Source organism: Lepidochelys kempii, chromosome 2 (assembly GCF_965140265.1).
Source record: "Lepidochelys kempii isolate rLepKem1 chromosome 2, rLepKem1.hap2, whole genome shotgun sequence".
NCBI classification, from domain to species: domain Eukaryota; kingdom Metazoa; phylum Chordata; order Testudines; family Cheloniidae; genus Lepidochelys; species Lepidochelys kempii.
In genome coordinates, this window is record NC_133257.1 from 250,925,693 (window position 1) to 250,949,878 (window position 24,186).

At 46.5% G+C, this 24,186-nt stretch overlaps 1 protein-coding gene across 3 annotated transcripts in view; it reads left to right on the plus strand.

The window, feature by feature from the left end:
• The first annotated feature begins 2,075 nt into the window (after positions 1 to 2,075).
• LMBR1 (limb development membrane protein 1) overlaps positions 2,076 to 24,186 on the plus strand; it is a 151,833-nt gene continuing 129,722 nt past the window's right edge. For all 3 annotated transcript variants that reach the window (XR_012157623.1, XM_073334557.1, XM_073334558.1), the window contains exon 1: positions 2,076 to 2,460. Coding sequence is in view for 2 of the 3 variants with exons in the window: in XM_073334557.1 (XP_073190658.1) it covers positions 2,398 to 2,460 (63 nt within the window). In the remaining variant the exon portion in view is untranslated. The remainder of the gene's footprint in view (positions 2,461 to 24,186) is intronic.

Consider the following 24,186-nt stretch of genomic DNA (forward strand, 5'->3'; position numbering starts at 1 on the left):
AACCAATTTATTTGAGATAAACTGGTTAGTCTCTAAGGTGCCACAAGTACTCCTTTTCTTTTTTATAGAACAACTGGGGAGATGTAATAGAAAGTTAAACTGTATTATACGGTTCAGCCACTAGGTGGCACTGTGTGTAAAATACTTTAAGCTAATCTGAGCCATATCTGGCAGAGCATTAAAGGATCTTAGGAGGAACACATGTAGTGTGTATATGCAAGCTCTGTAACTAGCTCATATCTGGTACTGAAGTACATGAAGAAATGGATGGCTGTGGCAAGGATTAAATGATTAATAGACCCAAGAGCTCTGATGACTTTCATCATCTGTGGAGCCATCCTGCAGGCTATAGCCTGCTGCATACTCAGGTCCTCAGTATACAGAATGAGGTGAAACTCCAACCAGTGAAGAATATATTTTCCAGTACTACTCTCCTGAAAGCAACCGGATCTCTAGGGATCTGGCAGTGAGTTTTTATTATAACATTTGCACCAGTGAACAGTAGTTAGGGATGAATCTTTACATGTAAATAGCAGTGAGGGAATAGCTCAGGGCTCACCTATCTTTCACAGCCTCCTCTTTTTAACACAAACAACAAGAAGTCCTTGTGGTACCTTAGAGACTAACATATGTATTTGGGCATAAGCTTTCATGGGCTAAAACCCACTTCATCAGATGCATGGAGTAGAATATACAGGAGGAAGTATAAATTCATAAAAAGATGGGAGTTGCCTTACCAACTGTGAGGTCAGCCAAACAAACAATTCAATTAACAGCAGGATTGTAGCAGTAATGAGAGTGGCCCATTTCAAATAGTTGATAAGAAGGCGTAACACTAGGGGGAAATTAGGTTTACATTTTGTATTGACTCAACCACTCCCAGTCTTTATTCAGGCCTAATGTGATGGTGTCCAGTTTGCAAATTAATTCCAGTTCTGCAGTTTCACGTTGGAGTCTGTTTTTGACTTTTTTTGTTGAAGAATTGCCACTTTTAGGTCTGTTATTGAGTGACCAGGGAGACTGAAGTGTTCTCCTACTGGTTTTTGAATGTTATAATGCCTACAACTATTACTCACACCTTCTTGTCAAGTGTTTGAAATGGGCCAATCTCATTACCACTACAAAAGTTATTTTTCGTCCCTTGGTATCCTGCTGTTAATTGAACTGTTTCATTAAACTGACCTCAGGCTTGGTAAGGCAACTCCCATCTTTTCATGTATTTATACCTGCTCCTGTATTTTCCACTCCATGCATTTGATGAAGTGGGTTTTAGCCCATGAAAGCTTATGCCCAAATAAATGTATTAGTCTCTAAGGGGCCACAAGGACTCCTCCTTGTTTTTGCTGATACAGACTAACAGGACTGCCACTCTAAAACCTGTCTTTTTAATATGTTTGCTGTTCTCACCTTATCTTTCAGCTCTTTTCCTTTGAATTTGCTGCCAATCCATGAAAGGGGGCTAGGCAAGTGTATTTGCTTTTTGGCAAACAGAAAGCTGGCAACCCTACATGCGAAGGGGCCACGTGGCCAGCATCGCATCCAACTGCTTTTGGCTGCCCTAACCTGATGGAGCAGACACCTTTCCGCAGCAGGGTAAATTGGAGGTGGCATATCAGTGAGACTCAGAGTCACAACCTTCAGGACTGCAACCACTGAGCCAGGGCCTTAACCACCAGAGACCATACGCCCCGCCCCGCCCCGCCCCGATTCCGCCTACCCTTCCTCCCCCTAGAACTGTCGCCGCTCGCGCCTGCGCCTCGCTTTCATAGTTTAGCTCCGCCCCTCCCCTCCCTTCCTTTCCGAATTGGCGCGGCCTACTCACCTAGCCCCGCCTCCCGAGGGCCGTTTTGGCCCCGCCCCATCTTTTGACCTCTCCACTTCTGGGTCAGTGCTGACCGCGCCCGCTGTCCTGCCCCTCATCTCAGGGCAGTGCTAGCTACGCCTTCCTTTGAGCCCCGCCCCCTGGGCCCGCACTACCTCCGCCTTCCTCCTTGGCATCGGCGCTTGGGGACCATTCAGGCCCCGCCTCCCGTTGTCTCGCGCCCTCGGGGCTGTGCTGACCACGCCCCCTGGGCCCCGGCTGGCCCCGCCCTTCTCCCGCCCCGATCGGGGGCTGGGCTGGTGGTGGCGCAGCGGTCGCTGGTGCCGCGCCGTGACGCAGCCAGAGAGGCTGGGCCTTCCCCTCCGCCGCCGCTGGACGCTGACAGACCCGGGGAGATAGCGAGCGCCGCTGGGGTTGTCGGTGGCTCCTGTCGCCTCGCTCGCCGCCAGGGACCCGGGGAACAGTTGGCGCTGCTGCCGGCCATGGTTCCCCGCCCGCCGCAGGAGGGGCAGGGGCAGGGGCAGAAGCGGCAGCCGCCGCCGCCATTGCGAGCCGGGGCTGCGGGAGTATGAAGGATGGAAGCGGACGAGGTGACAATTCGTGAGCAGAACTTCCACAGCCAAGTGCGGGAGTACACGGTGCGTACGGGGGCGGCCCGCCCCGGAATACCCCCCTCCTGCGGCCCGCCCTGTAACCCCCCTTCATCCCGCCCCTCATGCCGCCCGCCCTGTAACATCCCCCCCCCCCTCCGGCTCTGGAAACGCTCCTCGTTCCGACCCCCATCCTGCCCCCCGGAATTCCACCTCATCCTGCCCCCCATGCCCTTCATGCCGCCTGCCCCGGACCCCTCCCATCCCACCTGCCCTGGAACCCCCTTATAGTGCCTCCTGCCCCCCATCTTGTGCTTGCAGGAACCCTCATTCACACCACTCCCTCATCCTACCCCCGGAATCCCTCTTCCTGCCACCCCCACATCCTCTCCCCAACCTCATCCTGCCTATCCTGGAACCCTCCCCCGATCTTGCTTTCAAACCTCCTGCCTGCCCTGGAATCACCCCCATATCTACCCCATCACATCCCAAAACCTCCCTCTCATACTGACCCCCCCATCCTGCCCACTTCAAAACCCCCTTTTATATTGCTCCTTTGCATCTCACCCCTGCCCCATGGCCACAGTGGAAAACCCCTGTGCTCCCCTTCCTGTCTGCCCTGGAGCACCCCTCATACTGTTCCTTTCCATCCTGCCTACTCTGGAATCCCTGTCCCTATCTTGCCCATTCAGCCCACTCTGTGACTCTTCCTCAACCTCCCGCCCCATCCTGCCAGCATGTGAGTCTCTTAACACCACCCCAGACCATTCTGCCTGCCTTGTATCTACCACCATTCTACCTCCCCTGTAATCTCCTCATCGTGCCCCTCACTGTTCCACTCTATAACCCCCTCAAAGTGCCCTTACTATTCTATATATCCCATCTTCACACTGCTGTCTCTGTATCCTCCCATCTTACCACACTACATCTTCTCATACTATTCTTCCCTCCCCTCATACTGCCCCATATCACACTCTGCCACCTCATACTGCTCTCCATTTCTAATACTACCTACTTATTTACCCATAGTGCCAATCCAACTTACTCTATGCACCACCCCATATTTCCTGTGATATTGCTTCATGACTCTTATCCATTATAGCCAGGTGCGGGAGTACATGGTGTGCCTGGGGAGGCTTACCTGTGCCCCCATAACACCCTCTCTGCTTTACAACTCTTAACCTTCCACAGATAAGTGATAGTGTACAGAGGACATATTGCGTCCCTATGCTTCTGTACTCCACCCGCCCATAGTTCCTTCATGCTGCTGCATTATGCCTCCTACCAGTTAAGTATAGGAGTATAGAGTATGCACATGTGTCCTGCCACCCCTCTACCATGCTGTCCTACAACTGTCCTCATTTCTCTCCTCAGCCAAGTGTAGGAGTACACAGTGTGTACAGAGGGCATACATTCCTTTCATACCTCCCTAAACTCCCCCTTCATACCATCCCCAGTACTGTCCGATGCTCCTCTCTCTCGCCCATAGTCAAACACAGAAATACACTTAGCATATGGGTAGTGTCTACCACCCATACTGCCCCAAGCACCTCTGCGAAACAACCAAATGCCACAGTACACACAGATAGAGGGATCTGACAGGGAACTCACCCTGTACTGTCTCATTCTCCCCCAGCCATGTGTGGGAGTATATGATGCATACATAGGTGCTGTGGAATGGGGGCTGACTATTACAGTCAAAGGTACATGCTATGTACAGGGAACATACCATTTCATACTGACTCACACCACCCTTACAAAGTTTGCAAAAATATATGCAAAGGTATACATTACTAGATTCAATTTGAAAATTGATCCCTTAAATAAGAATATGATTTCATAATCTAGTAACTTGTGGTGACATATTTTTAAATTTTATTAGACAGCAATATTAAATTTGGGTGGGCTATGTAAATCAGGTGGCATGATGGTGAATGGATTATTTGGCAGTGGGGACCTAACTGGATCCCTTAAGTACTCATTTTCATAGTTTCTAAAAAGGTGTAGAATTTTTTGTTAAAGTGTAATATGTTGTGGGTGGTGTTTGGACTCTACTGAAGCTGGTTCAAGTTACACATTTCCCCCAGTTTTTCTTAAGTGAGCACCAAAAGTTTAACCAAGTTTGGTGCATAAGGTCTTTTGGAGGGGGTCCCTACTGCAACAGATCCTGAGGCCCACCAAACATGACTCATCTATTTGACATATTAACGAATCTGTAGGAGATGTGTGTGATAAGGAGACTTCCATCAATGTGGGTATAGCAAATAGTGGCAGGGAGATGGTACAGGGGAGGAGGATTTTTTCAGTATAGAGAAAGGCTTGAAGTTTCCTGGGCACCCACCTTCCTTGCCCTCTCCCCCTTGCTCCATTCATGACCCCTCTATATTTCCTTTAATCTGCACTCCTAGGTATGTCTACACTTGCCTTCTTCTTTTGGCGGCATATAGTGTACCTCTACCCATGTAGCCCCCCAGCATGGGTATAAATAGAAGCGTAGACAAGGAGGCATGACTTAGGCCAGTAAAGACATGCTCGAAGAGTGTGGGTGAGTATGTGAGTACATATCCTGTGGCAACTCTGCTTGTCCAAACTGTGCTGCCAGTTACACTGTTATTTTTAGCACTGTACTATCCTGTTGCCAGTGCCTTTTCCCCACTAGAGGGAAAGACTCCAGAAGTGGGGAAAGGCTCTGTTTGGGGGAAGCAGCGGGGAAAAAGCTTGGGGAACTCTCTGCTGCTGGAGCCTTTCCCTGCCACAGGGAGGGAGGTTTCCCAGCTTCTTCTCCCCTGCCAGAGCCTTTCCTCCCCTCAGGGAAAGGCTCTGTAAGCAAAAGCCTTTCCCGCTGCCTTCCTGCTGCAGGAGTCTTTCATTGACATGTGTCGCCACACGCTGCACTGTGGAAGCAGCTTGCTTTTCACTGCAGCATATAGCTACCTGTACACTACATGCCGCTGACACTGGTGTGTAGTGTAGACGTAGTCCTCGGGTCTCCTGTGTACCTTCTTATCCATCAGTGCCCTGCCTGTGTTTTGCTCCCACATGTGATGCTTTCTCTTGTGCCTCGTGAAGGTGCCCACATTCTGAGACTGGAAGCATGGCTCCATGTCACCTGTCCCTGTACAGCCAAGTATGACAGTACACAATGCCTGTAGATGCCCAAAACCTGCCAAAAGCTAAGCAAAGATTAACTCACCTATACGTGTAAATGTCCCTGAGGCAGTAGCTTAGATCTTGTACTAGGACCTACTTTGGTGTAATTTCTGTCTCTCAGGGGCAGGGGCGCACGGAAATAAAAATCTGGCTGCTTTTGGAAGGGCACTTCCTGTGCCCCCCCTCGGCCTGAGGAGCTTGCTCTCCCTGGGTGGCTGGAGGAGCTCTCTCTCTCCTCGCTGCGGCCCTGGGACTGGAGAAGCTGGCTCTCTTCCTGTCCCCCTGCATCCTGGTGGAGCTCGCTTTCCCGCTGGCCCGGAGGAGCTGGATCTCCTGTCTTGGCCTGGCGCGGGCCTCACTCTCCCCGCCCTGGAGGTGTTCTGTGCCCCGCTGACTGGGGGGCCCCATACCCTGCTTGTCCCCCCTTGCACACATCCCTGCTTAGGGGTGTGGCTTATTTGTACCCCTGAGTGATATAAATTTTGCTGACAGAAGCCATAGTGTAGACATAGCCTAAGATTACTTGATGATCTTGCTAGCAGTGCCTATATTTAGATAACTGAGGCAAAGTATTCTCAGTGAAGGACTTTCTATTCTTGAGCCATTCTTGTGGTTAATTGCCCGCTTCATTTTATGTGGTTCCTTGCAGTGTTTAACCCCATATGCTTAACAATCTGTCCCACCTTGTATTTAGCCGGTTACCTTTTCCATACCTCAAGAAGAGCTGTGTAAAGCTCAGAAGCTTTTCTCTTCCACCAACTGAAGTCGGTCAAATAAAAAAGTATTACCGTATCCACCTTGTCTTTCATATTCTTGAGCCAGTTTATTGACCTTTAGTATTGTGCAAGACCGTCTGTTTTCTCGGGGTTTTGCTAGAAGGGATAATGTTGAGGTAGTTCCATGTGTATTTTGTTAGATTCCATGTACAGTGTGACCAGAGAGTTTCATGAATGCATTTTAGAAGTGTAGAAGTAGTCCCTATCTATAGCTAACTGAGAGTGTATCCTTCCCTGCAGCCTCCTATACCTCTTAACAATTACAAAGTATATGGTGAGTATAATTTTAGCACAATTTTTGTATCTCCTTAAAGCTTGTTGAAGCAAAATGGAGTACACAGTAATGCTCTTGTGCACTCTCCTGTTACCCTGAGTCTTGTTGCCTGCTAATCAAGATAATACACACAACATCCACATCAGGAACTGTCTTGTAACCTAAATGCCACCACTTCACAGTATTTTAACTATGCACAAGACTCACTGTTATCTCCACAACTGAGATAATATGCTCCAGCCTCTGATGTGTACATATAACATCAATTTAAACCAGGGTAGGAGACAGTGATATAACTAAGGGCAGGTCTTCGTTACCCGCCGGATCAGCAGGTAGTGATCGATCTCTGAACACGCTCCCCATCGACTCTGGAACTCCAGCTCGCGAGAGGTGGAAGCGGAGTTGACAGGGGAGCGACAGCAGTCGACTCGCCGCCGTCCTCATGGCCCGGGAAGTCGACCTAAGATATGCCGACTTCAGCTACACTATTTGCATATCTTAGGTCGACCCCCCACCCCCAGTGTAGGCCAGGGCTAAGGGAAGAGTTTGACCTTAGTTCCGTAGTGTTATAATAGAGTGAATTTCTGATGGATTACGTGACAGTATACAAGTGAGTGAACTTTACCAAATCTACTAATATTTTAGCAGTTTTAAAGATTGTGTGATACTATTTTTATTTGTCTGTGTTTTGTGTTAAGAAAGCGTAGTTCTTGTTTCTCCCAATAGCATACCTTAGGAAGGGAAACAACAACATTCTTGTAGATGAAAGAAAAGAAATAATTTCTGACGCTCTTTTTTTAAAAACAGCTGTATGAAATTCCTAGATTACAGCTCTGTGGTTTGATAAAATTCCTAAATAAATCCTTAATCTAATCATTTCTGTGTTATAATTGGCCTATTCTAAATGTTTCATTTTTGAAAACAGGTAAAATAAAACTGACATAATCAATTTTTTCTTTAGTAAAGGAGTTCTCTCTTCCCCTGGATTGGTGTACTCACTGCATGGAAGAAGGCAAGGACATGTGGTATGGGCTTTAACCATGCCACAAATTTATTAGTCAAATTACATCCAAGGTACCCCTCTGGGGACAGTCCACTGCAGTCAACTCGCATCCCATTGATCATTTGCCAAATCTTGTGGGCTCCCACCGTCGGGGGAGCCAGTCATCACACTACGGGAGTCTAAGGGCACTTCCATTTGTCTGCTAGCATCCCTCCTCCTTCCAGGGCTTGAGGCGACAGCAGACTTCGACCCCCAGAGAGCACTGCCATCAAGCACATTGGTGGGGCAGTCCCCCTAGGGTAGTGCCCATGCCCCAGTTTGTTTGCTACAGGGCTTAGATATAATACTCCCATCTCATAAGGAGATGCCACTATGTTACTGTACTTTTTTGGATCTGAAGCCTAAATCAGCGAGCACTGGGCACCTGCCATGAGGAGGCACCAGCATCAGTTGGGCTGCTTCCATCCCATTCTGTACGAACTACCTAGAAGTTTGGCCAATGCAATACCGAGATCATCCAGGAACATATTGGCACTTATATCAGAGAGATGCACTCCTTCCTCTAGATAAAGCTTGGCCATACTCCGAGCTGTGTGACCATGTCTGATAATGAACCACTTCAGGACTCCAGCCATGTTTCTACTTTCTGTGGTCCTTCCTCTGGGCCATATCCACCTTTTTGTGGGTGTACTGCAGTCCGCCAAACCTTGCGGGCCAACATCTCCAACAGTACTCTTCCCACACTGGAAAATGCGTTCACCATCAGTCCAATATCCTGCTTAGCCTTCAAAATCAGTGTGAGGTTGGAGCATGTTCCCAGGTTGTTCTTCCCTAGGTGGATAATGACGATGTCAGGCGTGTCCTCCCAGGGTGCCAGTCAATGCAAGAAGGGCATGAGCTGGTCCCAGGATATGCCCTGTCTGCTGTGCCAATACAGAATCGCATCCCTTCCAGTGTCCACCTGTGAGCCTCTTGCCAAATTACATTTTCTCTTGTAAGCCTAGTGCACAATGGTGTGCTCTCAAATCCACATCCTCAACTGTGTGTGTGCTGCAATACATTCTTTGATTGACATGGGGGAGGAAGCAGACACGGTTAAAACCTGTGGTGCTTATAGCCCACCCCCTGCATTACCTTCCACTCGGGCAGCTGCCGTAGGACTGACGGATGCTGGATTGCCAATGTCCTATAGCCTGGACCTCTGACTCACCTGTGCACAACTGGGTAGTCACTGTTGAAGTCTCTGTTCAGAAAGAGTTGGGAGGCATGCTCTCCTGGTGGCAAGAACAAGAGCTGTTTCTGAAAGACTCCCACAAACTGGAATTTGGTTCGGAAGGAATGGTCACTGTGTAGAAACAGGGGACCCCCCTCACTGTGTTGGCATTGAGCTACATATGTGTGCAGTGCCTGTACAGGATGCAGATTCATCTCACCAGAACGGTGCAGAAAAACAGCCTCCGTGAATCCCGTTTGATCTGTTTTTGACCTGTGGACCTTGAGCTGTAGAGAGTCACCTTCCCACTGCATGTCATGTAGTTTGCGAACCTGCCCTGAAGAGTCTCCTTTGGCTGAAGGCACCAGCTCACTGACCTGAAAGGGCTCAAAGAAAGCCAACAGAAAGGCTTCCTTGAAGAGTACAGCTTCACACCTGCCTACCCAAGAATGGCAGATGTGAGGAAGAACCTCAACTAATTGTTTTAGTACCTGCAAGGTCACTGTTTTCCTGACATTGCTCTCTGTCCTAGCCCAATCTTCCAGGATCCTATGGGCCATGAATCCCCTACAGGGGTCCAGATGACCTACAGACCTGCAGTCAAAGGACACAGCTAACTGGTTAGCTATTGTTGGTGGTGCCAGCCCTTGCCTATGTAGTGAGATCATGAACTGCCAGGTTTTGGGGATCTGGGCCCTGGGGAGACTCTCAGGCCGCGAATGCCAGGAATGCCTCAAAGGCCGCCATGTAGGCCAAAGAGTTGCATGGTGCAATGATCCCTTGGCTGTGGATACTGTTTTTAGCAACCAAGATTCCATAGGGCTGCCCGCATCTGGTCTGGCACCTCTGTGACCTCTGGTGCTAGTGCTCTGAATCTGTCAACTGGCCATTGAGAGAGAGAGTATAAGTTATGCCTTTGTTAAGCCCAGGTACGTGCTTGTCAGTGAAATGAATGTTGCATTGGAGAAAATGGAGAACGAACCTCATTATCCTTACAAACCTCATTATCCTGGCAGATTTAGCGGCCTGAAAGTTCACCAAGTGAATAATTGCTTGATTATTGCACCAAAACCTGATCCTCTTGTCCTTGAACTCCCCATCCTGAATAGTGACCAGAATGGGGAAGAAATCCAGGAAGGTGATGTCCTTCAAAATGCCAGACTCCCTTCATTTCTGGGGCCACTCCTGGGTACACCCGTGCTCCCTAAAATGCAAGCCAAAATCTATCCTGCTTGCTGCGTCTGAGTGGACTTGCAGGTCAGCCTTGATCAAGTAAACATCCCTCCATACAGACATCCCATTATAGTGAGTGAGGAATCAGTGTCAGGTTGCCAGGTCTTCCTTCATCTCTGTAGTGACCTTCATAAAGTGGTTTGGCCCCATATCTCAATGGTAGCAGTAGCAAACTGCTCACAAAAGGCATGCTTGGAGGCTATGACTTTCCATATAATGTTCAAGTTGTCCAACAGGGATTGGAGATCCCCTAGACAAATGTTTTGGTCCTGCTGACTCTAACAACAATATGTCTTTTTAGCACCACAAACTTGTCCCAAATTAGGTGGGACTGCCGCTGGACTGTGTTGTGCTCAATGCCTAGGTACATCAGTGTGTTCTCAGGTCCCTCAGTTTTTTCATCAGCTCTGGGAATACCCAATTTGCCCATCAGGTCCTGAAAAACCCGAAGGAGCCCCTTACACTCATTCTGCCTGAAAACAGAAAATTGTCCTGGTAGTGTGTCACCTGTTGGCATCCTGCATGCCTCCTGACTGCTCAGTCCAGCCTTGTGCTGAATTTTTTCAAAGGTTGCCCATGAAATAGCACAGCCCATGGACATTGCACTGTCCACATAAAACTGATCATGGAAGAGGTCACAAGTCAGCTGGGTGGCTTGGGAAAAGGAAGAAGGCTGACTTAATGTCATTCTTTGTAAACTAGGCAAAAGGGCAGTATGAGGGGACCATGTGCCTAGTGTCGAATGATGTGTAGCACATCGTGCACAGCCTGGGGTTGATTGCATTGTTCACCGATTTCTCCCTTTTGGGTACAAGAGATGGTGAATGAGGTGATACTCACCAGGAACTTTTAGGGACAAGGCCCACAGGGGAGATATGGAGATCAGGCAACAGCATTTGCTGGACAGGACCTGTAACCCTGTCAAAAAAACCTACTTTTGAATCTTGGCCCTGGACATGCCCTTTAACAGATGTGAGGTTATTTGCCATTTTGTGCACCCTCTCCCCTTTTGTGGGATCATGAACAAAACCCTCCCACAAATGTATGGAATCCTCTTTCTTGGAATAATCCCTTAAAAGGTGTCTAAACCACCCAAGTTAATTGGAGATATCGCCTTTTTCAGCCATTCTGGTTCTGCCCCTGCTCTGTGCTGTGTTGCATTGCTCCCCCCCATCCTCTGGGAAAGGTCTCAGAGTAGCAGCCGTGTTAGTCTGTAACCGCAAAAAGAAAAGGAGTACTTGTGGCACCTTAGAGCCTAACAAATTTATTTATTGGGTGAAGTGAGCTGTAGCTCATGAGAGCTTATGCTCAAATAAATTGGTTAGTCTCTAAGGTGTGCTCCTTTTCTTTTGCATCTGGGGAAGATGTGCTTTAAATATGGGCAGCCTGAATATTCGTGCCCGCCTCCATAATGCCTGCATTTATGCCTAAACCTACAGGATGCATGAAAACACTTCCCTGTCTCAGTGTAAGCCCAGCATGAAAGCCTTGGCTGGCCAGGTGTTAGTGCCTCAAGCCTCACCCTGTCTCCTCCCTCCCCCCCCTTCACACCCTGACTTTATCAGTGTATGGCCACTGTTGATGTAAGGGCCTGTAACAGGCACCCCCAAGCCAGGCACTACAGCCATAGTTCCTGATCGGTTTCATTCCAGCACAAGAAGGGGTTCAGGGTTCCCTCATTCTAAATTGCTTATCCTACCAGAGCCCTGAGGTGCCTCAAAAAGTATTATACAGCCTACATAAAATATCTAGATACTTCAGCATGGGCCCATGTAGGTGATGTAGGCTATAAGCTTGTCCCAGTTCATCTTTATCTTGGGGGATCTTATACTGTCTTTTTCTCTCCTCTTCACTTTATCCCTCTCTTCCAATATAGGCTCTCCCTGAACTGCAGGGAAAATATGTCCATGTAATGGGCTCACCATATCTTCTCATGTGTTAACTGAAAGATGGGCCCCCAATTGATCAGAAGCAGCTGCATACGAGACCGCATTCAAACCCACATTAGTAGACCTCCTGGGGTGCTGCATTAAAGGCTATGGCCCAGCAGCTGTGATGCTGGAATCTCTAAGGCTACCATGTGAGGAACCGGTGGCTGGAGGGTTGTCTTCTGGGGGGCTCTGGGCATTGTGGTCCTCCTGTACCTGCAGTTATGGGGCATGTTTTGTGAACTCCTCTCTGTTCATGTCCCACTTGTGTGCCCCTGCAGGCCTGACTCTGAAGCCACCCGGGGCCCACCCTGTTGCTCCCACCAGAACTGCGTGTCTGAGACAGCAGGAGTCGTGAGGTGTGCTGAACCCCAAACACACGCATTGCGGAGGGAGGGGCCCTGAACACTGGGGGCTGCTGCCTGCTCTCCCAGGTGGTCTTGCCTGTTTGTGAACTCACTCAACTGCTGTCCCTGACTGCTGTTTTCCTGAGCTTCAATCTGATTCAATATGGACTGCATCACCTCCATGAATTGCCCTATTCGTGGATGATTAGTATGTGGTTCCCTTTCTGACATCATGCTTTTTTCTTTCTCCTTCCTGAGTTTTCTGTTTATCTCCTGTTCCAGGATAGGCAACACACGTCTTCCTGCATCTGGCGGCTGCAGTGGGTCTGTTCTGCCATCGTGCTGCCCTACTGTGTCTTGGTCCCAGCTCTGCAGCTGGCCAACCGTGTACCCTTCACAGTCAACCAGGGTTTGATCGTTGCCAGACTGCTGCCTATGATCCATGTGCGCTGCATGCTCCTGTTTGGCTGCTGGAAACCAGCAAACGGGAAGTGGCCCTGTGCCCAGCGCTCTTATAATGGCTCCAAATCTTGAGCCAAATCCCACAAGATCTCAAGTCTACCCTGGAATTCCTGTGGGGGCTGGAAATCTCATGGGATCTGGCCTAGCCTGTCTTTTTGACCTCTCCCTCATGGAACTACCAAACCACAACCCTTGCTAGGCTTGTGGCCCTCAAATCACTTCAAATGCCAGATCAAAGGCTCTCAACCTTTTGTAATTAAGGGTGTGCATCCCCCCCACCCCCCAGTGAGTCCCAGACATATGTCATGCCAGCTCCTGGTCATCTCGTGTTTGTGAAAGTTGTTGAATTGACCACATGGCGATAATAAAAAAAAATATTATTTAGTGAATAGGGAATAATAACACAAGCCTTTCTGTGCTGTTAACATACTATTCTGTCTTAAAGGGATCTCTTCTTTGGGATTGAGTAGTTGAGTCTACCCCCATTCCATTTCTTGATCGATCTCTCTCTCTCTCTGGCTGTCATCAGGGATGCCAGCTGTTGTGTGGCACTTGTTTAGTATACAGTAGTTTCAACCAGTTTGACTCGTATTGAAGTTAGGCTTACTGGCCTATAATTGCCAGGGTTTCCTCTGGAGCGCTGCAAGCTCTGTTACTTTTGCCTGCTGGAAACCAGTAAACAGGAAGTGGCTTTCTGTACAAAGCTGACTCGTTTCACCATGACTCTTCCATGACTGTAATACAGATTAATTTGCTGTTCTGGCATGGTGACCTGTTGTCCAAAAAAGCTGTTGGAGCAGTCTAAACTATTCCCTAGCTCAGCATTTCTCAAATGCAGCCACCAGGGGCTTTTCATGCAGCCACGACAGCCTCCAGGCAGTGATGGGGGTAGTGGGGGAGATGACAAAGTATCTGCCCTTCCCCCTCCCTACCTGTTGCTCCTGGATGTGCTGCCCTGCATCACCTCTGGAGATAGGTGGGGCACAACGCTGCAGGAGCAAGGTAAGTTCTTGACCCCCTTTGAGGGAGGGGGTACTCCAGTCTTCAGCCTTAGGATAGTTGGGCTTCAGGATCCTGGACTCATGGCCCTTGGCTCCGGCTGTGGGGCAGCAGGTGCTGATCCCCGGTTCCAGCCAGTGGCCTCCAGCTGCGGGCCTTTGGGCTCTGGTCCCAGGCTCCGCCTGTGGCGGCGGGTGCTGAGCCCCTGTTCTGATTGCGCAGCAGCAGGTGCTGGCTCCAGAGGCCGACCCCCAGCCCTGGCTATGCTGCAGTGGGCTCCAGCCACAGGGCTTTGGGTACTGAGCGCTGGCTCTGGCTGTGTGGCGGTGGGTGCTGAGCCCCGGCTCTGGCCCTGCTGCTCCAGTCATGGGGTTTGGGACTCTGACCTGTTGCTTTGGCCACACGGCCCTGGCCCCTGACACTAATCCCTGGCCCCTGGCGCTGATCCCCAGCTGCACGGCAGCTGGCGCCGACCCCTGGCTCTGGTCCCAGGCTCCAGCCGTGTGGTGGTGGGAGCCAACCCTGGATGCCGACGTCTGGCCCTGACCATGTAGCAGTGAGTGCCAGGTGCTGGCTCCGGCCACGTGGCTCCAGCCACATGGCCCTTGGCCATGTGGTACTGGGCACTGGCCCCAGGCACTGACCCACAGCTCTGGCCATGCAGCAGCAAGCTCCGATCCCCAGCTCTGGCCATGTGGCTCCAACCGCTAGCTCTGGCTGCTTAGCTCCTGCTCTGGGCTCTGGCCGCAGACGCTGACCCCTAGTGCTGACTTCTAGCTCTGGCCACGCTGCGGCAGGGCTCATCACCCCGGCTCTCGCTGCCTTCCTGGCCCCACATTCATCCCCAACATCAATCCAGGCCCCCCACTGCCTCCCCTGGCCCCATATCCATCTCACCATTGCCCCTGGCGTCTGCTGCCTCCCCCTCCAACCTCCCCCTCCAGGGCTTAATTTGTCCCAAGGCTTGCTGAGAAAAGTGATATTGACAAACATGCAAGTATCACTTTTTCCACAGAAGACTCACTAGCTAGTTGGGAGACTGTGAAAAGTGATATGTGTATATTTAATATCACTTACCACTTTTCACAGCCTCCCATGTAACTACTAAGTGTACTGTGAAAAGTGATATTAACAAGTAAACAAATACCACTTTTCAAAGCATTAATTTTATTAGTGTCTGCAAAAAAAAAATCCAAAAAACCCCCTACATAAATTACAATTTGGATGACGTGCATATTTATTTGTTTTTCCTAAAGTTAATTACATATTTTAGGAAAAAGTCTCAGTGCGGACACTAGCAAGAGTTGGTGGCCGCATTTTGAGGCCACCAGAAATTTTGTTGTGAGAACCCCTGCCCTAGCTAATGTGGTCGTACAACACAGGTACAGCACTTAAGGGAAATGCTGGGACATGCCCAACCTGATTCTGTAGACGGGAGGTTTAGAAGCCAAGAGTGAAATCTGTTAAAGTCAATATGTATTTTGTTGACTTCAATGGGGCCTGAATTTTACCCTTTAAATAAAGATTGGATGTCTTTCTGAAAAATATGCTCTAACTCATCTGCGAGATATGGGTGGGTGTGTAGTTTCTTCTTCACGTAGCTGTTGTTTGAAGTATTGTAGTGGATTGTGCAGGTTAGGTAGTGCTCTACTCTAGTTTGATACTAATGGTTAGTTTAGTATGCTTGTTGCTGAAGTCTGTGCTATTTCCTGTCCTTACTTAAGGGAATAGTACATGGTGTGATTATACACAGCTTAGTAAAATTTGATCAAGTTCCTGCTGAGTTTCTGGCTTGTCTGAACATTTACGGTTTTTTCGCCCATCCTAGTAAATTTGTTTATACAACAAAATGTATTGTTCCAGTTTCCTCTGGTGCTGTTTGCTCACTGTTCATTCTAAGTCAAAACTGTTAGCTTGGTGCTGTGAGCTATTCTAGCCTGTTTGACTTCCTTAGCATTTACTTTCTAAACAAATACTCTTTGATCCCCAAGGTTTTTTTGTAAGAGTCCTTTTTTTCTGTGATGCTTGGACATAATGGTTGGCTCCCTGAGTGTTGTGGTTAGAATTGTGACACAGTATTCCAAGGACATGCAAGGTGACATTCCTGATTAGCTATGAAGTTCCATTTCTATACAGTGTTTATTTTAATCAGAAGTCCTTTGTAATTCCATGTGGAATTCTTCAATTTAGAAAAGCAAAATAGATTTTGAATTTTGAATAGCTTAAACTCATTCTTGTACCTGAAGTTTTCTTAGCAACATAAAAGCAATGGTTCGTGTGTATTTTGCAGGGAAAAGCCTGTGGAGGAAGATGATTTTGTAACCATAGAAGTAATGGTCAGAAACTGAATAGCAACACTACTGCTAATTTAACATTTTGTGGAAACTAGTAAGTTCCATAAAAATGTATTGTTTGTGAATAATCAGTTGTCAGAGTAAGTTTAAACAAAAGCTATAATTCTTATAGCTTTATGCAAGTTGAGGCAAACGTTGAAACAGTATTGGGATATAGTTTGGTATTTAGTGTTCATATGAAAGACAAGGGGTCTTTGGAGAGAGGCACTTGAAGCACTTGAAAAAGTTAGTTCAAAAGTGCCTCATGGCAATGACTATACAGCAGGGACTAGATAATTGGCATGAAGAACATTCATTTTGCTTCTTTTTGCCTCCCTCTGTCTTAATGGAATATTTTTTTGTTAAAGATGGTAGAAAGAGACTTAAAGAAAACCCCTCTCCAAACGTAGGGATTCCCAGCAATATGCAGCATTTATTTTTGGTTAAATTTTGATAACAAGTGCCATTATGGTCAGAAAATTCAGTATTTCTACTCTTCCTGACTCCCTTCGGCATCTCCTTTTTTTCCTCCTCACTAGATTACTGTGTTTCAGGATGGTCAGATGCTCGGGATACTTCTGCTGAATGAATTGTGCTGTGCGATGTCTTCTCCTGGCATTGGCACTCTACGGGCAGCAGAAGTTGGTGGTTGTAGAGTGAGAGATTGCATTGAAGCACCATAGGCCTGCTGATAGGGCACTGCTGTTCCTACCTACTCCAGCTCTCCAAAGATCAGGCCGAGGACAACTGCCCCACTTCTCTCGCTGGTGGTATTCTTGTTTAAAACCATAACGGAATTTTTGTGGCAGGCAGAGAAGAAAGGAAGCAAGATGGTAATCAGAATAACTTTTTCAAATATGGTCATCACAAAACTTTTTACAAAGTACTTCAGTGTGTGTTTGTTACTGAACATTAAAATTTCTAAAAACTCTTGAATTCCATTAAACTTAACTACCTCAGTTGTTGTCCCCCTCTCTGCAGATCTGAAGGGGTGTCTGAGTCCTATGTTGCTTTTGACAACATAAGCCATTCTTGTTTCCACATTCATGAAAAGCTGCTACCTGGGAGGGGGTTGGGGGACACGTGGCTCTGCGCGCTGCTCCTGCCTGCAAGCACCGCTCTCGCAGTTCCTATTGGCTGCAGCTCCCCACTCCGGGCCAATGGGAGCTGTGGGGGCGGAGCTTGCAGGCAGGAGCAGCGCGTGGAGACCGCTGTCCTGCCGCGGGGGCATATTGTCTGCTTCCAGGAGCGGAGGTGGGACCGTGGCAGGCAGGGAACCTTCCTTAGTGGCAGCCCCATTACACCACCGGAGATTGCAGTCGACTGGGAGAGTCCCCAGGATCAACCAGTCGATCACGATCAATGGGTTGGTGATCGCTGGTCTAGGTTATGACAAGATGCAACAATTAGATGAAACAATGGAAGGAGGTATCAGTAACAATCAAACTATCCTATGAAAACATAGTTTTTACTTTTTTTTCCTCATGGAGTCAGTGTGACTTTGCCTCTCTGAGGGTTGTGAACTCATTGCAGTGTGATTTGCTAACTGCAACTTGTAGGATTATTCGTGGCTATCTGAGGCTATGCTATCATTGAAATGAGATCTTATGAAGGAACTAGGAAAGTATGTTGGACACAGAGCCAGGGAAGCTATTCACAGGCATATCTGGATGCTTGCCAAAATGAGCAGGGTTAAGTGAGATGATTTAAGTGGGAGGTACAAATGTTAGGGTGTGATTGAATATGCAGGTCTGCCACTATCTGAGGAGGAAGGTCTGAGGGTAATTGGGTGGTGATTATGAGGCAAATTAGACTACAAGGCTGGAGAAGAGATGTTTGCTGATGTATCACAAAAGAAAGTTGTAGTAGGAGAGCTAAATGGAGCACAGAGAGAAGGTGAAGATGTGGCAACAGATTGCAGATGAGGGGCTAAGAAAATGAGATCAGGCAAGGAGGACAAACAACCGACCCCTGATGACTTAAAATTTGATTTTTTTATTTAAATACAGACTTTACAATACTATTTGAACTTATATTTGAAATGGATAATCTATGTTAATTTATAACAGTTATTAAAATAACAAAATACAAAAAAAAGTAAGCAGTATGTGTTATGCTGCAAAATTTTAAAGAAAGTCAAGCTACCAGTGATTGGTGGAAGTCACTGTAAGTGCTTGGACGTAGAGTGTGTTGAAGTGCTTTTGGTGGCAGTAGTATTTCTGCACCTGCAGAAGAGCCTATCTTCTTCTTTTCAGTTTATTTGATTCGTTCAGCTCAATAATTAGGTCATTCCAAGTTAAGAAACCAACTGGGAGATGATAAGAGCAACACTTGTTTTCCTTCCTCCAGTCTATGAATAAAGCTAGTTGTGAAAGGATGAGATCTACTGTTCTAAGATTTTTGAAGGATATAGTGACCAGAAACAATCAGTTCAATTCACTGTTAGAGATACTTTCTTTGTTTAATAAATTATTTAGTTTTAAATACATAACATGTTTGGCTAAGAAAAAGTTCATCAGAATGTTTTATTTAATCCATAAAAACATTTTAAAAATGCTGGTTTTGTGCATTTTAAGGAAATTAACTTATGGTTTGAAATGCTGTCAAATAGGCATATGGTTTTAGAATGTACTAATATTTTGTACAGAATATATCAGCAGCTTAGGAGAGCTATGTACAAAGGGAATGGACTGGTAAGTGGGGTACTACCATGCTCATAAAAAGGGTTTTTGGGAAAAGAGTATCAATTTTTAAAGAATGAAGGAGAAATACAGGGTTGGGGAGAGAATGGATAAATTGAGGGAAGAAATGAAACAAAAATGGGGTTTTTATATTAACTTATTTACGTTTTGTATGACTACTAAATAACTTATTTTTGAAAATGAGATGCCTCAGATTCAGGTGGTCTTGAGCTCTGTCCATAGATTGAAGTAAGGCACTGCTATAAGCAAGATTAAATCTTAAGCAGTTGTCTAGCTTTGCAGTGGATGACTCCTGAAACCCGTCTTCTGACGGGTTCTTGAGGCCAGGTAGGAACTGTCAAGGGCACTAGTCCAGGGATTGAGCAGTGTTTCCAGCAGCTGGGAAGTAGAGCAAATATGGACTTCTGCCTGGAATCCTGGCTTTCCCTATGTCTCTGGTGCTGGAAACCTTTCTTGGTGAACAATTCTATGCATCTTGCTTCTCAAGTACCTGTTCAGAACCTAGGAACTGACAAGAGAAAATGGGTCAGTCCAATGTATGTCCTCAGGAACCAAAGAGGGAACCTGAAGGGAGACTGATGGAACAGGTGGAGGTGTTTTCTTGCGGTTACAGGAAGGTCATGGAGCTGGGAGAAATAGGGATCAGCCACTTAGAGAGGGTTGGTCAGCTGTTGGGGTGGATGTGGTATGATGAAAAGCTGCATTAATAATCCTCAGTAATCTAAGGATACTGTGATGGGACCACTGACCTCTTATGAACACGGCTTGTCAGTTGGGTGCAAACCTGCACATGCTCTCTCTACTCCCCTTGTTGGCTGTTAACCTTGTCACGTCAGTCTTCAGTGGTCCAGCCCTCTGGCCAAGTCACACATAGTCAATATGCGCAAACAAACTTCTTCCGGGGTAGAAAGTCCAAAAGAGCCTTGTTAATGTCTTTAGTCCTGTCTCTGAGCTGGGTTCTTAGACCCTTCTGGGCTAGCTTTAAGTCCAAGCCTGCTCTGGTATAGAGCAGTGTCTCCAGGGCTTTCTCCCTGGAGACTCTTTGCCTTATTGGTTCTAATTGCTCCAGCTCTCCAGCTAGATCACTCCTTCAAGTCCAGTTCCCTTGTCAGGGTAACGAAGTCCACCAAATGGTGGGCACTCTGCAGGATCTTCAACTCCGTCCCTGAGCCCTTTACATTCCAGCCCAAAACTTGTCCCTTTTTCTGGGCTTTGGGCACTCTGCCATTGCAGGGCACTCTGGTCTGCCCACTACTCTGGGTCCCAACCCAGGGATCCTACAAACAGCAGCCACACGTTGGTCCGTTTAATAGTTGCTGCTGCTAACCCTGGTCTGTTTCTCATGTAGCCCCTTCCACTTCAGCCTAACCTCAGGACTGAAGTTCTCAATTCCTCTTCTTCCTCATCGAATGCCAGTGCCACCAGAACCCATCTTCTGGTTCTCTCTTGAGTTCCAGCAAGGAACACCCTTACTCCTGTGGTTCAAGCTCGGAACTGATCTGCTCGCCCCTGTAGCTACTTTTAACTGAGCCTGCTGTGCTCTGATTGGCTGCTTCCCTGCAGCCTTTCTGTGCAGACCTGGAGGACTGATATTCACATCTCCTTCTCTGGAGCAGGATGTGGTAGGACCTGTACTATCGATGCTAACCTCTTTTGTATGCAATACATTCAGAGAGTATCACTAACTCTCTGACACATTATACACGACACAGTGCTGTCATGTAGACTAACTTTTGCCATCACTTTTCTCATTGCTGTTTTTCTTACTTAAAGGAAAAGACGCTTTTGTCTTCTATATAATAGCTGCAATTTTCTATTCCAAATGGCTAAAGTAGACGTGTTCTTCAGTCTGTGTGTGCAGTCTTTCCTTTTCTTACTGTCCCGCTAACAGGAATTCTTGTAGTAACATCTGGATATAAGAGTATATGTGTAAACCACTAAAAGGAAACTTGTATGCTAGGAAGATTATTAAGAAGTCAGTATTTTTGGAAAAGTGTTTCCTTACTTTTTAGTTCTTCAGGCTCTTCTTGAGCTTTAATTTCCTGCATTGCAGTGTAACATGCTGCTGCTTTCTTTGGGGGAGAGTATGGCTTTGTTCTAGGCTGCTTTACTCATCCGCGTTTGCCCTCTATTCTAATCTCTCCCTGGTTACCTGGTTTTTCTTGACATCCATTTACCTTCATGATCTGTGTAGTTTGACAGTGTTCAGTGTTCAACTGAGCAGTTGTAGTGATGTCAGTGACTTCCCTTGGCAAATTATTTAAAATGACCCTCACCGTTTGAAAACTCTAGTCATTTTGCTCAGCACAGCAATTTAAATATTCAAAATGTAAATAGCATATGTATAGGAATAAACTATGGGGAGAGGGAATACAGTACTTCTAATCTATATTGCATCTTTCATTTGAAGATTGCTGTTTTACACACATGATTAAGCCCTATAATATATATTTGAAAATAAAGGTTTTATAACTAGACCAGTCAGTTTTGAGTTTCCAGTTAGTGGTGGTCATCTTGCAGACAAGTGATATTTATTTGATACTGGCCATTAATATTCTCCATCTTTTTCCTACTTTTAGCTATGGGTTGGGGTGTGTGTGGCAGGGGTGGGGAGGGAAGGGAAGGGACACTTGCTTATAGGAGTAGGAAAAGTCTACAGTAAAGAAACCTTGTGAGCATGTTGTGCCCTGCCCTGGCTCCTGAAAGTCTTGGCATGGCACATGGGGAGTGAAGAGGTATGTTGATAACTAAAGCCCTGATCCTGCAAAGAACTCCTTGCAGTGGACCCTTATGTTCATGTTGAGTCATACTTATTCCCATGGAACTCTGCCTGGGTATAAGGGTCTGCCTGTACAAATCTGTGCAACTTTGAGGCCCATCTGTTGATACCTTATTGTTTTAAGAGACTGAAGTGTCCTCCTTCCTCTTTTTATACCAGTTTTAACATTCCATATACCTTAATTATATAGAAATCAAATATTTTAATTTAAAAATAAATATTCTAATTGTTGAATTACTATTTGAGTAATTTTTGATTTTGTTAGTTATATTGGGCTTTTATGAACACTGTCATAATACAAGGGCAGTATTACTTTTTTTGGTTTCTATGGGAGCCTTGTTTAAATTTTTCTTGAGGGTGAAAATTGTTTTTGTTTTAAATCTTCAAACTTTTGAACTGAGCGAAGTGGTTTGAATTTTTTTTTTTTTTGGTAACTGTAAATTATTGCAGATAAAGGACTAGGGAAAACATTGAGAGAAACAACCTGGGTGAAGTAATACCTTTTATTGGACCAAATTCTGTTGATGAAAAAGACAAGCTTTTGAGCTCCACAGAGCTCTTCTTCAGGTCTTCAGCACAAAAGCTTTCCCTTTTCTGGGAAAAGGTAGGGCAAATGGGAGCCCAGACTCTCACTTTCCCACAACTGACCTTCTCATGGTAATTACATTTGCAGACCCCCTTCATTGGAGGACTGTTCAAGAAGGTGCTACATACGTAACTCCACTGAACACCTGATGGACAATTGCCCTAAGCAAAGGGAAAGTAAGCCTACGCCCTGTGCAATCCAGGTTAACGTGGCTGTCATAACCACAGAACTCCCCCCCTCATCCTCTCCTGAGATGTCTGGAGAGATCCTGATGAATTTTGATCTATTGAAGGTTGATATTGAATTTATTAAAAACTGCCAAGGTGAATGACAAGGAATGCTAAGGTTGGAGAGATGCTGTAGTATTTCTCTGGTATGAGAAGGGATGGTAAGAAAATCTGACATGCTCGCTAGGGAAAATGTTAAACTACTGGCACTTGGAATATTTAAAATAAAGTTCCCTTGTAGTCAGAAGATCTAAAAGGCATCTTAAAAGTTGGTGTGTTGGATTTCATTCCAGCAGGACTGCTTGTGCGTAATGATATATTGACTATGTCCAAAGCAGTTAATATATTAACTTGCAGCAAAAAGGACTATTACTTTGTGGTCCCAGAAGGGAATTGTGAAGAAAGAGGAACAGCTGAAAGGGGAAGGGTCACGCCCAGCCTGGTTTAGTGGAGGAAGGTAGTGGGCCTCCAGGAATTAAGAAGGGAGGAGCCAATCCCAGTAGTTGGAGCAGCCATCAGAGCTAGCAGCAGGCAAGCATTTGCAATGGAATAAAGAGCAGACACAACCCTAGAAAGCATAAGGGGATGCGTTCTCAGGGAAATCCTGGTTAGGGGAAATATGGAAAATTTTGGGTGGTTTTTTTATTTGTTTTTTTGTTTTCTTTTTAGGAGGAAAGATTGTACAGGGAAGTTCCTATATAAGAAAAATACAAGTTCTGGGAAACCTTACAAGCAGTTGATTGTGCCTGCTAAATACTGTGGGGAGTTAATACTTTTAGCCCATGACTGTCCTTGTGATGTTCGCTTGGGGTCACAGAGAACATACAAGCAATTAAAAAGGAATTTTTATTGACCAAATATACAGAATGAGGTGAAGGAGTAGTGCAGATCTTGTGACTTATGCCAGAAGAAGAAAAAGCCTGTAGGACCGTGAAAAGCTCCTCTGTATCCCTGCCTGTAATAAAAGACATTTTTTAGCGTAGCAGTGGACAGTCTTGGCCCAATGCCCTGTTCTACCCAAAGGGGGAAGAAATATGTTTTGGTGATAGTGGACTATGCCACTAGATACTCAGAGGTCGTGGCTCTATCTAATATAGCGGCTGACACAGGGGCCAAAGCTCTCTTCACTATTTTCTGCCAAATGGGTTTTCCTAAAGAGATTTTAATCAGATCATGGATCACATTTTATGTCCCAGCTGTCCAGTAATTATGGAGGATGTATGGTGTGAAACCTCTGAGGGCTACTCCCTATCAGCCATAGGAAAATGCTTTGGTGGAAAGGTTCAATGAGACACTAAAATCTATGCTCACAATGTATGCAAACAGAGCAAACGACTAGGGTGAAATGTCACCCTATCTGTTTCCTTATGGGGAGAATTCACAGGATTTTCCCCATTTAATATATATGGGAGAAAGGTGAGGAAATCCCTAGATCTCATCAGGGACTTCTGGGAGGGGAGTAATGAACCGGAAGGGAAACCGTGATTGAATATGTAAAAAAGTTCAGAAAAGAGTTAAGGGACATGATGTAAGTGGTTCAAACGAACTTCACTAATAGCCAGCCCACACAGAAGACATGGTATGATCAAAGTGATTGTAAATGCTCCTTTGAGGTGGGGGAGTTGGTGCTGGTACCGCTCCCTGTAGAAAGGTATAAAATGCAAAAATCATGAGAGGAACTTTGAGGTTGTGGAAGGAGAATATGAGGTTACATACCAGCAAGATTGCCCCACAGGGTGGATTTGATTTAAGTAAAATTGAT